General features: G+C 39.2%; 1 protein-coding gene across 1 annotated transcript in view; it reads left to right on the top strand.

The window, feature by feature from the left end:
• Positions 1–14083, top strand: part of UNC5D (unc-5 netrin receptor D) — a 488465-nt gene that overhangs the window by 455982 nt on the left and 18400 nt on the right. The window contains exons 15-16 of the mRNA XM_046648689.1: positions 4366–4515; positions 11715–11879. Coding sequence (XP_046504645.1) covers positions 4366–4515; positions 11715–11879 — 315 coding nt within the window. The remainder of the gene's footprint in view (positions 1–4365; positions 4516–11714; positions 11880–14083) is intronic.

Here is a 14083-nt window from a genome sequence, read left to right as displayed (position 1 = left end):
AGTTTTTCTCTCCGTTGCTCCCAGCACTCCTATCCAGTACCTCTCGGTACTCATTACTAACTTGGCATTAATGTGGATTTAGAATCTAATTTCAGAGGATTTCCTCCAGATGTAGTTCTTGTGTTTATCAATAATGCAACCTTGGGAAAAATTGTTCATGTAAAGCATTTAAAGGACAACACCACTGCGACATAATTTCTGTGCGTTTGTGTGTGTGTGTGTGCACGTGCGCACTTAAGTTCAAACAGTTTTGTCTCATAAATATGTAAATTCAGCCTCCTTGGTTTAGTATCCCTGAAGCACACCTGAATATTGCTGCCTGTCCCATTAAATCAACATAAAGAGCTCAGTGAGGCACAAAGCACAAGTTTCTCCTGGCCACAACTCCTAGAACTGCATTCCTAGCAACCCCCAATGTGAAACAATGAAGGAGAGATGTTAGAAAAACCACCGACCAGAGGCTTGAGTACATTTTATATGCAATAAACTGGCCAGACACTATTTTTAGTTTAATTAACATAGATATCAATTTAAGAATAGAACCAGAGATTTGACAGAAGGTCCTTGTCATGTAGGAGAAAGATAGGAAAAATCAAATGAATCTGAGGGCTCCTTCTTGGGGTGGTCCATCCACGTGACTCAGAACTGACTCAGCAGAGCTGTTTGCATAGCTGATTTCCAAACCTGGCTGGGCATAAGAATCGTCTGAGAAGCATTTAAAAATACAGATGTACAGGCCTTGCCCCTGAGAGGAACACAATAGATTAAGGGAGTAACTGGGAATTCTGTGTTAAATAAAATTTATTCTATTTGGAGAATATTTTAAAGCTTGGAGGGGGCCAGCCTTGTGCGTAGTGGTTAAGTTCACTTGCTCTGCTTTGGGGAAGCCTGTTTGGATCCTGGGCATGGACCTATACACCATTCATCAAGCCATGCTGTGGCGGCATCCTGCATAGAAGAACTAGAAGGACTTACAACTAAAATATACAACTGTGTACTGGGGCTTTTGGGAGAAAAAAAAAGAGGAAGATTGGCAACAGATGTTAGCTCAGAGCCAATCTTCCTCACCAAAAAAAAAGCATACCAAAAAAAAAAAAAGATGTTAAAGCTTGTACTCAGGAGTTTATTTCTTTAACTCTGAAGCCAATTGTGCCTTTACAAATATATAAATACAATGATTAGTTCATTATTGGGCTTCTTCATTTTAATAATTAATTTTTTCTTCCAGAATAACTATAATTGCTTAATATTTTGTGCAAGATTACCAGACACTGTTAATTGTATATACCTGGTTCAATATGTGGACATTAAAGTAAGCAAGCTAAAAAAGCAAAAATAAATCATGATTGTATTTAAATTTGGGGCCCTAAAGCAGAAATCTTTAAAAGGTACCATTTTCCTCTGTGATAATTATAAGTAGATATCCATTTTAAAAATTCCCAATATTCTCCATTATGCATTTCAGGAACAGCTTAGACAGCTATGTAACTCTAGGGCAAACGCAGACTGACTTATGTCATCTTTACAAATATCTTGCACCAATGAAAAGTTATTTATGGGACAGAGTTAATAGCGTTCTGACCTTTACATGACTTAAAAAAAAAAATGAAAATTTGTATAGGAAAAGGCAGGGAAATGTAGTAGAAAAAAAACGCTAGACCATTATCAGGTTGCCTGTTCTAGTCTTTGCTCTGACACTAACCATGTGGCTTTAGGCAGATAACTTTCTTAGCGGGCTCTCGTGTTTTCATCTGTAGATAAGGTACTTAGTGGTTTAACTTGATTAAGTTCCCTTCTAGTGTGGTAGTGCTATGTACTCTCTAAATACTAAAAGAGCCTAGCTCTACACTGAGTAACCCAGGACCTTGAACAGGTCACTTCATCTCCTGACATCAGTTTACTTCTCTGTGCATTCAGCCAAGTCAGATTTAAAGAAAAGGGGAGCACTTTCAAGAGCCTAGTCAAACATTCCTTGAAGTATCAACACTGTTGTTATTCTCTGGCTTTAATATGGTTTTAATAAGCATGTTTCTTATTTGTACTTGTTTCTAACCTTGCACTAGAGAGAACGGCAAAAAGAGGTTAGTATAGTATCATGCTAATTTTTTTACTTGGCTATGAATAAACCCAAGCAAGAAACTGAGCTCTACAGAAACTAAGTAACTTGCCCAAGACCACAGAGAAGTGTGATTAGAATCCTGTGCTTCCATTTTTGGTGTACAAGATCAGTACTCTCTTGAGTATATGTAGCCCCCAGAATATTCTGATGCACCTTAAAAGCTGAGCAACATTACTCTAAAATAAAACACAAAGGCTTTAGCATGGCAGACGAGAATTCATGATTTGGTCCATGACCTACATTGTCATCATCTCCAGCCACACACTTTCCACCCCAACCTTCTATCCCAGCTCTGTCTTGTTAGTGCCTTTGTATGCACCCTACTCAGTGTCTGGAATGCACTCTCCCTCTTTTTCCCCTGACTAGCCCCCATTTTACTTCAAGGTTCAGCTCAAATATCACTTCCTCTATTAATTTCCTGACTCCCTTCCTGGCCTCTCCTCCCATCTGGGTTAGGCACCTCTGTCTTGCCTTAGCCTCCCAGGCATACATATATTATACTACTTAGACACTAAGTGATAATCATGTGCCTACTGTTCTAACCCTTTCACTAGACTGTGAGCTCCTTGGTGGCATAGACAGTTTCATTTCTTTACACCCAGAGTCCAGCGCAAGTATAAATCCGGTAGACACTCAGTAAATCTCATAAGAAGGAACCAGTGACCAACATCTGTAAAAGATCTAGTCAGCCTTTGGAATGGATTCCATTTCCTCCCCCATCCTGCCAGTGTCCGTACACTGCCTGTATCTCCTATCAGACACTGGCTACCATGTTGTTATATCCAACTGTTAGATCCACAATGTGATGAATTTCCTAGCACTAGACTGTTCAATATAGTAATTGATAACTACATGTGAGTATTTAAACTAAAGTTAATTAAAATTAAAAATTCAATTTCTTAGTCACTCTAGCCACATTCAAGTGCATGATAGCCACTGTGACTAGTGGATGCCACATTGGACAGCACAGATATAGAACATTTTCATCACCACAGAAAGTTCAGGGCTGACTCAGGGCCTCAAGAAATACCAAGACCAAAGAGCTGGAGAAAATGACATTGGCATTGAATCATTTTGTCCTGAGAGATGATATTAGCAATCTATTAACAGTTTATGTGTATATGAAGGATAAAAGCTGGACAGCTGCTTCTTAGTCAGACAAGTTTTTATTAATGTTATTCTGTACATAGAGAAGAGATGAATAAGAAAAGCCTTTGAAGCTGTTTTTACTCACTGATAATTGAAATGTAAGTTCTATTGTATTTATAAACCTATTTGCCTGACTTCTTACAATCTTTTTTAAAATCTGGGAAGATTATGGGACATAATTAAAGGATTTCAATGTTCTTATCTTTCCTTGCTCTGTAAGGAAATTATAACTTAATTAATGGTGATTTTTAAGCATGGATTTAGGGAGATCTTTTATCTCCATTAACACTTAAAGCCTCACCCCCACAGTAGTTTCATAGTTTATAGACTTCATATCTGCTCTGTTATTTCACTTGTCCTATCATCTCTCCAATATGATTCTAAAAACCACAAATTTGGAACTAATTAAATTGTTTACTCAATAGAATGTGTAGGAATTGTGTTTGTATTAGATATAAAGATTTCTCAGTGAAAGATACAGAATTATTTATCACAGGAATTTGATGTCTTTTTTCTGAGCTAAAACTGACAATAAGTAGCTTATTTTTTCTTGGCCTTTTGACGTAATAACTTTTATGAACATTACCACAAATAAACATGGTACGTGCACTCTATAACATTTATTTTGAGCCAAAGAATAGATATTGTATAATGCCTGTGTTGCTGACAAACAAGTGAACCAGAGTGGAGAGGAGTTGCTTCTACCTTTAGTGTCACATATGATGATGTGTCAGGTTAAATATGAATACATCCCTTGATCATAGTTGTACCAGAATGAACTGCATACAATTGGGGAAACAACAGTATTACAGTTTGCTTGAGGGAGGGGAGGTCTTTTAAAGAAAGGCTTAAAAGCCTAAGCAACACATATAATAAAGAACAATTGTTTCTTTCTGCCCAAATCCTTATTACTCAGCAGCTTTTGGTCCTTAATCCTGACCCTGCAAGGATATGGGGGTGTGAAAGAATGTGTGTCCATTATGCTGTTTATCTCTTTCTGGGAGATACATGGTAGTGAGCATAGCTATCTACGGAAACAGAATGTGGAAGAAACTGGTACTTCATTGCGTGCCTCTTCTCTTTTCCCTGTCCTATAGGAAGTGGTTTCAGATGAAAGGCATCAAGGTGGACAGCTCCTGGAAGAGCCAAAGTTGCTGCATTTCAAAGGGAATACCTTTAGTCTTCAGATCTCTGTCCTTGACATCCCCCCATTCCTCTGGAGAATTAAACCATTCACTGCATGCCAGGTACCGGGCAAATGGGTTTCTAACAGAAACAGCTTTGCTTCAACCAGCAAACATGTCACAAATCCTGGTGAGGGTACTCTTGACTCTCCTCCTCCCTTAAAAGTATGCATTTAAATTGAAAACTGTCACAGAAATGTAACAGTTTGGACTACACACAGGGAATGAAACATATTGTCGTAAATTCACAGGTCTCTAACAGGTGGAGAAAAGGTGCTTGTATGTGAGGTAATGTGACATTTCTTCTCTCTCCTGTTTACATTGTCACTCCATATAGGTTGAAGATGGTAATTTAGCAACTCAGAGCAAGGTTTGTTTGTTGGTTTGTATTTTATTCATCTCTTCATTATGAGACGTTATTTTAATCATATTCAGCAATGAATGAACTGGATGTCAGTGAGAAACCTTTTAAAAGTGATGATTTTGAGTTGTAGAGATCTACGACTGGCCAAGTGGGAACAAGAGATTCTGTCCTGAATATATGAAGTGCTTGCTGTCAAATGAATTTGGCAAGATGGGAAGAGGAAATTACAAGTTGAGAGGCAAAGAAAGGATAATGCCTCTAGAATCCTTTTATAAATATATAAACATATTTATATAGTATTATTGTTCACATATCTCTGCATCAGAGACTTTTTAAAAAGACTGCAGAATCCCTGAGAGTCTCCTTGGGTATTTGAGTAGATGTTTACATAAAAAGGTTGCTTTTAAATGTGTGACCCTGCCACTGAATTCTATGGAAATTCCCAGTGATAAGTATTTTCATCATAGTCAGCCAGCTGCTCTACGGGACTTTCTTAAGCCAGAGTCATCTGTGCTTCATGTGACAGGACATTTCCTTAACTCTGGAAAAGCTTCTGGTAGATTTGTATTGATTTGGAATCACAGGAGGCTTTCAAACTTCTTTGTTCTGCCCATCAACATAACTCGCAGAGCCCTGCGGGTTTTTAACCTTTCCATCCTTGCAACACTCATTTAAAAAAGAAAACTTACATGAGGTATACCAGGTGTCGGAATGGGAACAAGCCAAACCACAAAGAGAACAACCTTGACTGCACTCTGAGAGTTAGAAAAAACTTTAACTGCCAATCCTTTCAACTTCTAAAATTCAGCATTTTCAAATTAGACAAGGTCATATTTTCCTATTTGCTTTTCATACTTCTCATTTCCTTGGGAATTGCCCCTCCGTGTACAGTTTTAGTGCGTTCGAAGCAACAAGAACATCACTCATGGCCACAAAACTTTTGTTTTTGGCACATTTCCTTATGGAGAGAGGTTTTTTTAATGACTAACTGTATTTTATGATGCTCTAGACTTGGTGTCTCTGTTTTCCAGAAAGCAGTATTCAAAGTTTCTAGTCCAAATTGAAATTCAGGGTATTAAAACAAGTCCTGATAGTCATGGAAATTCCTCTGTATTAATCTTTATAGGTTTAAGGGCACCTCTTCACTGGATCTAACACAAGTTACTCACTCCAAAGTAACAATTAAGTTTAGTGCTTGGAGATAAAAAATCAAATGAAAAAACCGTAACCTTGCACCAGCACTTAATAATTTCAACACCAGGGATTCCAAAGAGAGCCCTGTGCAGAAAAGGCTTGAGGGGTTCAATACCTGCTGCCCTTAGAGGATGCAACAGAACCGGGCAAAGCCAAAGGGCACTGGCTCACAAGAAAACTCAACAGGCTTTACCGCTGGGATGGGATGGATTGCATGGAAGTTGTGAACATGTGTAAATATTTTCCTTCTGTAATTGAGCATAATTTGAAGGAGTCTTGGAAGGCTGAGAAACAATTTCCTTTTCTATCCACTGAGTTTCTGTTTCCACTTCATTTTTCTCACCCACAAATGGCTTTCTGCTCTATTCCTCCTTTCTCTTCACCACCCGTACCACCAATTCCTCGCCCCTGTCATCATTGAAACCCCCCAGCTTGTGTGAATACATACTGTGCTTGCCTTGATGGCTATGTTGTGTTTTCTGGGCATCAGATGTAAGCACTTTGGAGAGGGTTTGTGTTCAGCCTTCTCGCACCTCATGTAGAACAGCACTTGCACTGACAAACTTGGCATGGATAATAGAGAATGGCTTTTCATTAGGGCTTAGTGGATAGGAACTAACACAGAGATATTGTGGAGACAGAATATCTCACAATGCCTGACATCATTTATAGGTCTCTCCTTCAACTGGTAAATCTCCCTGTCATCTTCTGTCATCTTCCAACTCAGTGCACAAAGAGTGCTGGTATCTTTGTCTTCTTATTCCTCTCTCTCACTTCTGATCAGGAATCTGGGAATGGACATATGCCATTTGGTCCCCAAAGCCTGCTCTTCTAAGAAACTTTCCTGCTTTTTTCTGGGAAAAGTGGAATTTCCCAGGAAGGCACAGGCCTGGGAACAATCCAGTGCAAAGAATATTTGCCCTATCAGACACCAACCCACTGCACAAGAAATGTTTTTAGAATGGTGTGGGTTCAAGGTTGGGCCCAGAGCTGTGATGAGAGACTGTGTATAGGAAGACTAAATTTTAAGTCTTGTTGGTTTAGTTCTGGAGGACTAAAATTTATGGAATGTTATGCTACAACCCTTAATTCTTATGAAGCCAGGTATGACGAGTGAGAGGAAAGGCAAGGGTCTGTGAGCTCTTAGGAGATCTGGTTACAGTAGCACCCATCAACCTTGACTCAGAGGCCCACAATGCTACAATTATTCCACTTTTCTTCTCGAGCTCTTTAAGATTCTATCACAATTAGAGATATGCTATTGTCCCCTCCCCAGGTTTAGGAACCCTCCTCCAGGAATTAAATAGTCTTGCTGGGACCTGAGTTCTACTTAATCACCGTTTCCTTTATTCCTTGCTGACTGTGGGGTGGAAAAGCTGTAATAAACAGTATACAATAAAATATTAATTTATTTTCTAAATTCTACAAAACACAAAGTCAGGCTGTCACCTCCCTAGGATAAAAGCAGCTGTCTTTTTAGCATGCTGTGTATCTTGAAGAACCCAGTGTCTGTCTCCTGCTAGGATACGATTTACATTCTCTCCATCTGCTAGGAACCTAATTATAATGGAATCAAAATGAAAACATTTCCGGAATTCTTTAAACACCCATAACTTTGCTATGCTTTGTCCTCCCATATTACTTTCCACATGATTCCTCTCAGCTTGGTGGTGTTGTGTTTTTTATTCTGAATAAATGAAAGCAAAGATGATTGCCCTGAAAACCCACTAATCACAGTCCTTCTAATTCTATTATTTTTAAATATTTTGTTGAGCACTATTGGCAGCTGCTACTCAAGTCAACAACAAAAAATATTCTTTTGATCCTGTTTTCAAATCAGTTTTTTAAAATGTTTTGATTGTGTGCAGTGGAGTGGAAGGAGAGAAGAGGATTTTTATGTGTGTGCTTATTCTCACGTCTTTCTGCAAGGAAACATCATCTCTGCAGTGGGCATTACTCCTTTTACCTTTCTTCCAATGGTCTCAGGAGAAAATACAGGAAATTTAGTAAGTCATAACAGAGAAGACACTTTTCAATAAATGGTCAGTTCCACTTTTTAGGAAGGTGAGTATTACCACAGATTCAAATTCACAGCAAAAAATGCAGATTTGTTTAAGAGCCAAAACTTGAATTCAGCTCCATCTGTCCTTGAAGTCTAGGCACTTATATTACACTGTAATGACTCAAGTTTCAGTTTTAGAAAACAAAAACCTCCTAAGTTTAGTTAGGCAAAATCTCATTAGTTAGCCAAAAGTACCTATTAACCACAGAGCTCTATGTTATAGTTACTTTCATTGAAAGAGATGGTGCAAAGTAACTCTATAAAAATCAACTGGTTTAGAGAAGAGAGTTTATTTGAGAATGGAGAGAATAGGGATGGGGCAATAGATGATGGAAGCCTTTGAAGGCCACGCAGGGACTGTGTTTAACATGGCAGGCATCAGGGGGCCATTCTGGTCCCCCAAACAAAGGGATCTTGTGTTGAAAGCACGGTTCCCAGGTGGTCTGTGTCCCCTACTCATGATTAGAGGTAAAAGAGAGACCATAATGCTATTCCCTGAAGAATACCAATCAACTGCTTTGTTTCCCTCTCCACTCAAGTCCTAACCCCCTCATTAGCTCTGTGTAGTAGAGAGTGAGGCAGGAAGATTGGTGAATAGGTTACTACAGTTAGCTATAATGAGGTGAGAGAAGAGGATCATTAATGGAGAGAGGAAAATTGGAGAAGAATGACAATGAGGGAGAGAGAGAGGTGCTGATAATCAGTTTTCATAAGGTAGAGTTGTCAGAGAAAATAAAGGCCAAATAAAATGATTTATAGTGATTAGAGGTATAATGCTAGTGATTAATGATAATGAGATAAATATCAGAGATGTAACTATTGGAGTCCTCCACAGAGAGATGGCAATTGGGCATATGTGAGCACACGGGACCTTGAAGAGTTGAATAGGCAGAAAGAGAAGTGTTTCAGGAAGAGATGTGAAGTAGAGGTTACTTATGCCTTACAAAACCAAAGAAGGCTCAGGAGGAGCATGAAAAGAGTGAGACTGGGCAACAAGGAGAAATGGCAGAACTTGTAAACACGTATTATTTATTTTATCTGGTGTAGAATTTGGTGCAGTTGAAAAGTCATCTTTGAGTGTTCTAGGGAAAATGACTTCCTTTAGGGGACGGCCCTGTGGCCTCGTGGTTAAGTTAGGTGTGCTCCACTTCAGCAGCCCAGGTTCAGTTCCTGGACATGAACCTATACCATTTGTTGGCGGCTATGCTGTGGCGGCTACCCACATACAAAACAGAGGAAGACTGGCAACAGATGTTAGCTCAGGGTGAATCTGCCTCAGCAAACAAAAGAAAGAAAGAAAGAAAGAAAGAAAATGACTTCCTCTAAAGGTTGCTAGGAGGCTGCACTGATCAGAAATGCCCTCTGCTGCAATGTCTACTACCAGGAGGGAAAGAGAAGAGATTGCAAGTAAAACTCTATGTATAAGAAGACAGTGGGAAAGAGGTACCATTAAATGGACCCCTGCTGTCTTGCTAGTGGTATACACAAGTTGTGCCCTAGTCAAGAGCTTCCTTAGTGAACCTTAGCTCCCAGCCATTCCCCTAGACAACAGCCACTCTATGGAACCCAGTGGTGGCACTTCTTTTTGTTGTCCTGCTCATTTTAGAGGTTATCTAAGAGAACTTCAAATCCACTGGAGTTCCATTAGAGAATTGTACTCGTCAAGAAAACAGCAACCACTCAAGATATTTCAACCAGGGAGAAGTTTAATCGAGGGATTTATGTGCTCACAGAACCCTAGGAAAGCCTGGTAGAGCCAGAGTCAGAGAAAGCCACTAATGATATAGAAAACCAGAAAGTTCAGGAATTGCAGAGAAACATAATAGCACTGAAGCAGATGGTTCTCAGGGGAATGTCCTGAAGCCCCTGCAAACCTCACCTGTCCTGTCATCTTGCTGGTATTTGAGGAGCAGTGATAGTTTCCACTCCTCTTCTACCTTCCAAGTCTAGCACAAATGCCTTTCATCGGCAGAGTGAAAATGTGAACTCCCTGCTGGCAAGAGTCTGTGAAATGTAGTTTTCAGACTTCCAGCGCCTGTCATTTGGGGAGACCTGAGAATGGCAAAGATAGTGTGGTATACTAATGGCCCACAATTTGCACAGGAATAAAGTCAATGAAATATGCTGCAAGTGTCACACATATAGACTTCTCTGAGTCCTTGTCTCTACCTCTTGAGACAAAGGTTCACTGCCTTTCCCTTGATTCAGGATTAAGAACAAACACCTAAAACAAAAACACAAAGCTCTCACGTGCATTGCTGGGATGTGTGGTAGAGGTTAATGCTTTTGTTCTCTCGTACTCCCTAAAGCTGGCTCTCCTCTCTTCAAGGGTGCAACAATCTAAAATCTATCCCTCCTGGTTGGTCTTCTCAGGAAGGATCCAAAATCAGGATCTGTGAGACTTCCTATAGAGAAATTTAGGAGACAAACAAGCATGCTCAGGAATATCTAGGTATCTTATAGTTCCTCAAAGTGACTAGACTGAACTTTAATCACGGCCCTTGGGCTTACAACACGTGCTGGCTTCATCACCAGTCACACTTCAGAGTATCAAACTTCCAGACTTGATACATCTTTTGCCACCCTTCGTTCTTAGTACTGGAGAAAATTATGTTTATACCAACAGGTATAAGAGCACATTAATGAGATGTAAAAAGGAGAAAAAAGTGAGGATGAAGGTTACTACAGGTTGGGTATACATGGCCATTGCCAAGGACCCCAGCCTGATTTGAGTAGGAAGCAGAGACTTTTTAGTAGATGAAAGAATATCAATGACTGACCTCTGCTTCACATGATTGTAAAGCCATGTGCCTGAGCACAGTCCAATTCGTGCCAAGCATGGCTAGTATTGAGGAAAAGGGTGATCTGTAAAGATCTTATAATTTCCCCCCCTCATTCGGTAAAAATTACTTTTGCCACTCAATTGTCTGTAAGTCCCTTGAGAGTGGGGACCAAACCTAATTTCTTATTTTTCTTACTGTTTATCTGGTACAGTGTCTGGTCATTAGCAGGCACCATACACGTAATTGTGGAATGGATGAATTAAATGAATAAGGAGTTGGCAAACTAGACTACACTGGGGAGGCCCCGTGTGTTTGTGTCTCTTTCTGGGATGCATGTATATATATGTGATTTTGCAATAATATTTTTATGCTGGATACGTTAGCAATATTGTGTTCTGTTTATCCAATCCTGCATGAGTTTGTGGTCTGAGGATAAGTTCTGGTTAGTCAGTTCTTTAGCATAATTTTCATTTAAGTGAGAAGATACTCAGGCTTAGGTAGAAGGATGGACCATAGGAGTCTTCTAAAGAATATTTTTTTAGTGGGAAAACATGATGATTAATTTTTGATAGTATTCTTTCTAATTGTGTGTGTCACCAAGTGAAATCTGAGCTCTCGCATTGTGGTTTTGGAATTCAAATATTATCAACAGGAATTGACATTAATTATGTTTGTGCTGCTTGGCATAATGCTGGAACATTATTTCTACAACAATTCCACCAACATCACTTAGGCAGTTATCTCTGCTGCGATCATCGTCATCGTCATCATAATTGCTATTCAGTCTCTCGTGTTCTTTGCTCATCTCAGCTGGGCTCTGCACACCATACCCCTCTTCTCTCCCCCGTCTGCCCTGCAGGAAGTCCCATTCTCCCGCGTGTGGTGCAGTAACCGGCAGCCCCTGCACTGTGCCTTCTCCCTGGAGCGCTACACGCCCACCACCACCCAGCTGTCCTGCAAAATCTGCATCCGGCAGCTCAAAGGCCATGAACAGATCCTCCAAGTGCAGACATCAATCCTAGAGGTGAGTCCTTTGTCCATGGGCCGCTTGACCCTGTTTCTAAAGGATAAGAAGAACAGTATACCTATCTCAGTCGTGCTATACAAGTTCTGAAACAGCTTCAAAAGGCACTAACTCTTAATCCTCATTATTGATAAAGGAAAATAAACTTTTCTCAGCATGAAGATTGTATTCAGCTTATCATTGGGCAGAGGAACTCAACCCATCAGAGTTTTGGCTCTGTGGACAGAACTTTGAGGAAGGAACTGGTACAGGGCTTTTTATACACAAAATCACAATCTACTAGTCCCTTGTAGGCTTGCAATATCAGCTGAGATTTATTACTGGCTGATGATACAATTGAGACACATATCGTAAAGAGACACAAGGTCACCATTGGGCTGTGTTTCTTCTCCTTCAGACTAGTTTTCCAGAAGTCAGTTGCTCGTACATGTTATTTCATATTCAGGACCTTGGCTCCTTTTTGTCTTACAATTTCTCATACCATCCAGACCCAGCATTCTGCACATCCCCATTTCCATTAAACCTAGATTTGTCTATACAATAACATAAGATAGAGTAGATATTAATCTCATTCCACATGTAAGGAAATGGAATTGGAAAAAGGAAAATGACCTTGTCCCAGGTCATATCACTATTGAAGGGCAGAGTTAGAATGGGTGTCAAAGGAGAATGCACTTGAGAACTTTTGCAAAAAGACACCTGATCTCTGCCATGGCTCTGATTTGCCCTAAACCACTGAATGACTTCAGGGTTCTGTATTTGAGCTTATAGAATTGACAGTGGCATTCCCTCCTGAATGGTTATTTGAGGTAAGAGGAAGAGAGTAGCTGAGGAGTAGAATCAGTGGGACATGTGATGCTTTTGGTTAGTAATTCTGTGGTAATCCCTGGCTAGATTAGAAAAACACATATTTTATCATTCACCTGTAGAATATATATGTGTGTGTATGTATATATGTATTACCTGGGAATAAGACACGATACATTCTAGACAAGAGACTATATGCATATACACACACATACATATGCACATATTTATGTATAAATATATAAACAATATATATTTATTCTTTCTGGCTTGGCAGAAGGTTTAACACATTTTGTATCCATGCAACTCAACTTCAGGGTTTTTTTTCTTTGAAAACTTGCAGCCTTATAGCATTATCACTTCCCTCCATTCTCATTTCAATTCATTGTTTATGCAAAATGAGTATTGTTAATTCCCCAAATAGTTTTTCTAAAGAGTGGATGGCTTTCCAAAGGATTGTGCCTCAAAATTGATAGCTGTCTTAACTGACATGTTTATACAGTATTTGCCCTCATTATTGCCAATTAGCATTATGCGCTAAGGTAGTTTTGATGGGGGAGGTAGATCCAGAAACCTAGGGAAGCATATTTTTAGAGTCTCTTTCTTGAACAGTCATGGCATATTTAACACAATACATTTCAAAGTAAAATAAAAATTTAAGAAAGTTTTAAAATAAAAACAAAAGGAAAATCCAAAAAGAGCTGGTATTCCAAAGACAGCATGAAAAGACAGAACATGAAGACGCCTCTGATGCAAATTGCCCCAAATATCCGTTAACAGGTCAAAAGAATTCCAGCTTTCAAAAGTTTTTGTATTTTAAGGTGCTCAGATATTGAGGATCATACTTCTGCTGTTATAGGATACTTCTGTAAGAGGAATGTGACAGAGTTGATACATCCCGGTACCTTTGCCTCTTGCTTACATAAATTCTTGAATTGCGTAGAAGGAAAATGAGTTAATAAACATAATCTTATCCTTTACTCTCCAATTCCTTTTCTAATGCTTCACAAAGTTTACAATCACTTTGAAATGCCTTAAGAAGATGACATCACAGTATCTCTTGATAAAAGGAGGCAAGTATCAGAATAATATTTAGATATTCAATGTTGGGCTACAGTCATCCAATTTGGAGCCAACTGCATTTTAGAAGCTTTATTAACCCTTTTAATCCTGTAAGGATCATTTTATTAATTGCTTAAAGTGTTACTCCTGGAATTTGACCCAGTGCATCTCCATCTCTTTGTAATAAACTGTATTTCTTAGGCAAATCTGATTTGTTACCATTTTCTATGTCAGAAGAAAATAATTTTTGAAAACCACTGTATTTCAGGTACCATTTCATGTGCTTTCACATATAACCATCACAACTCTGTGGATTAGTGTTATACTATCATAAT

This window comes from Equus quagga, chromosome 22 (genome assembly GCF_021613505.1).
Source record: "Equus quagga isolate Etosha38 chromosome 22, UCLA_HA_Equagga_1.0, whole genome shotgun sequence".
NCBI classification, from domain to species: Eukaryota; Metazoa; Chordata; class Mammalia; order Perissodactyla; family Equidae; genus Equus; species Equus quagga.
This window is presented reverse-complemented; position numbering and strand designations above follow the sequence as displayed.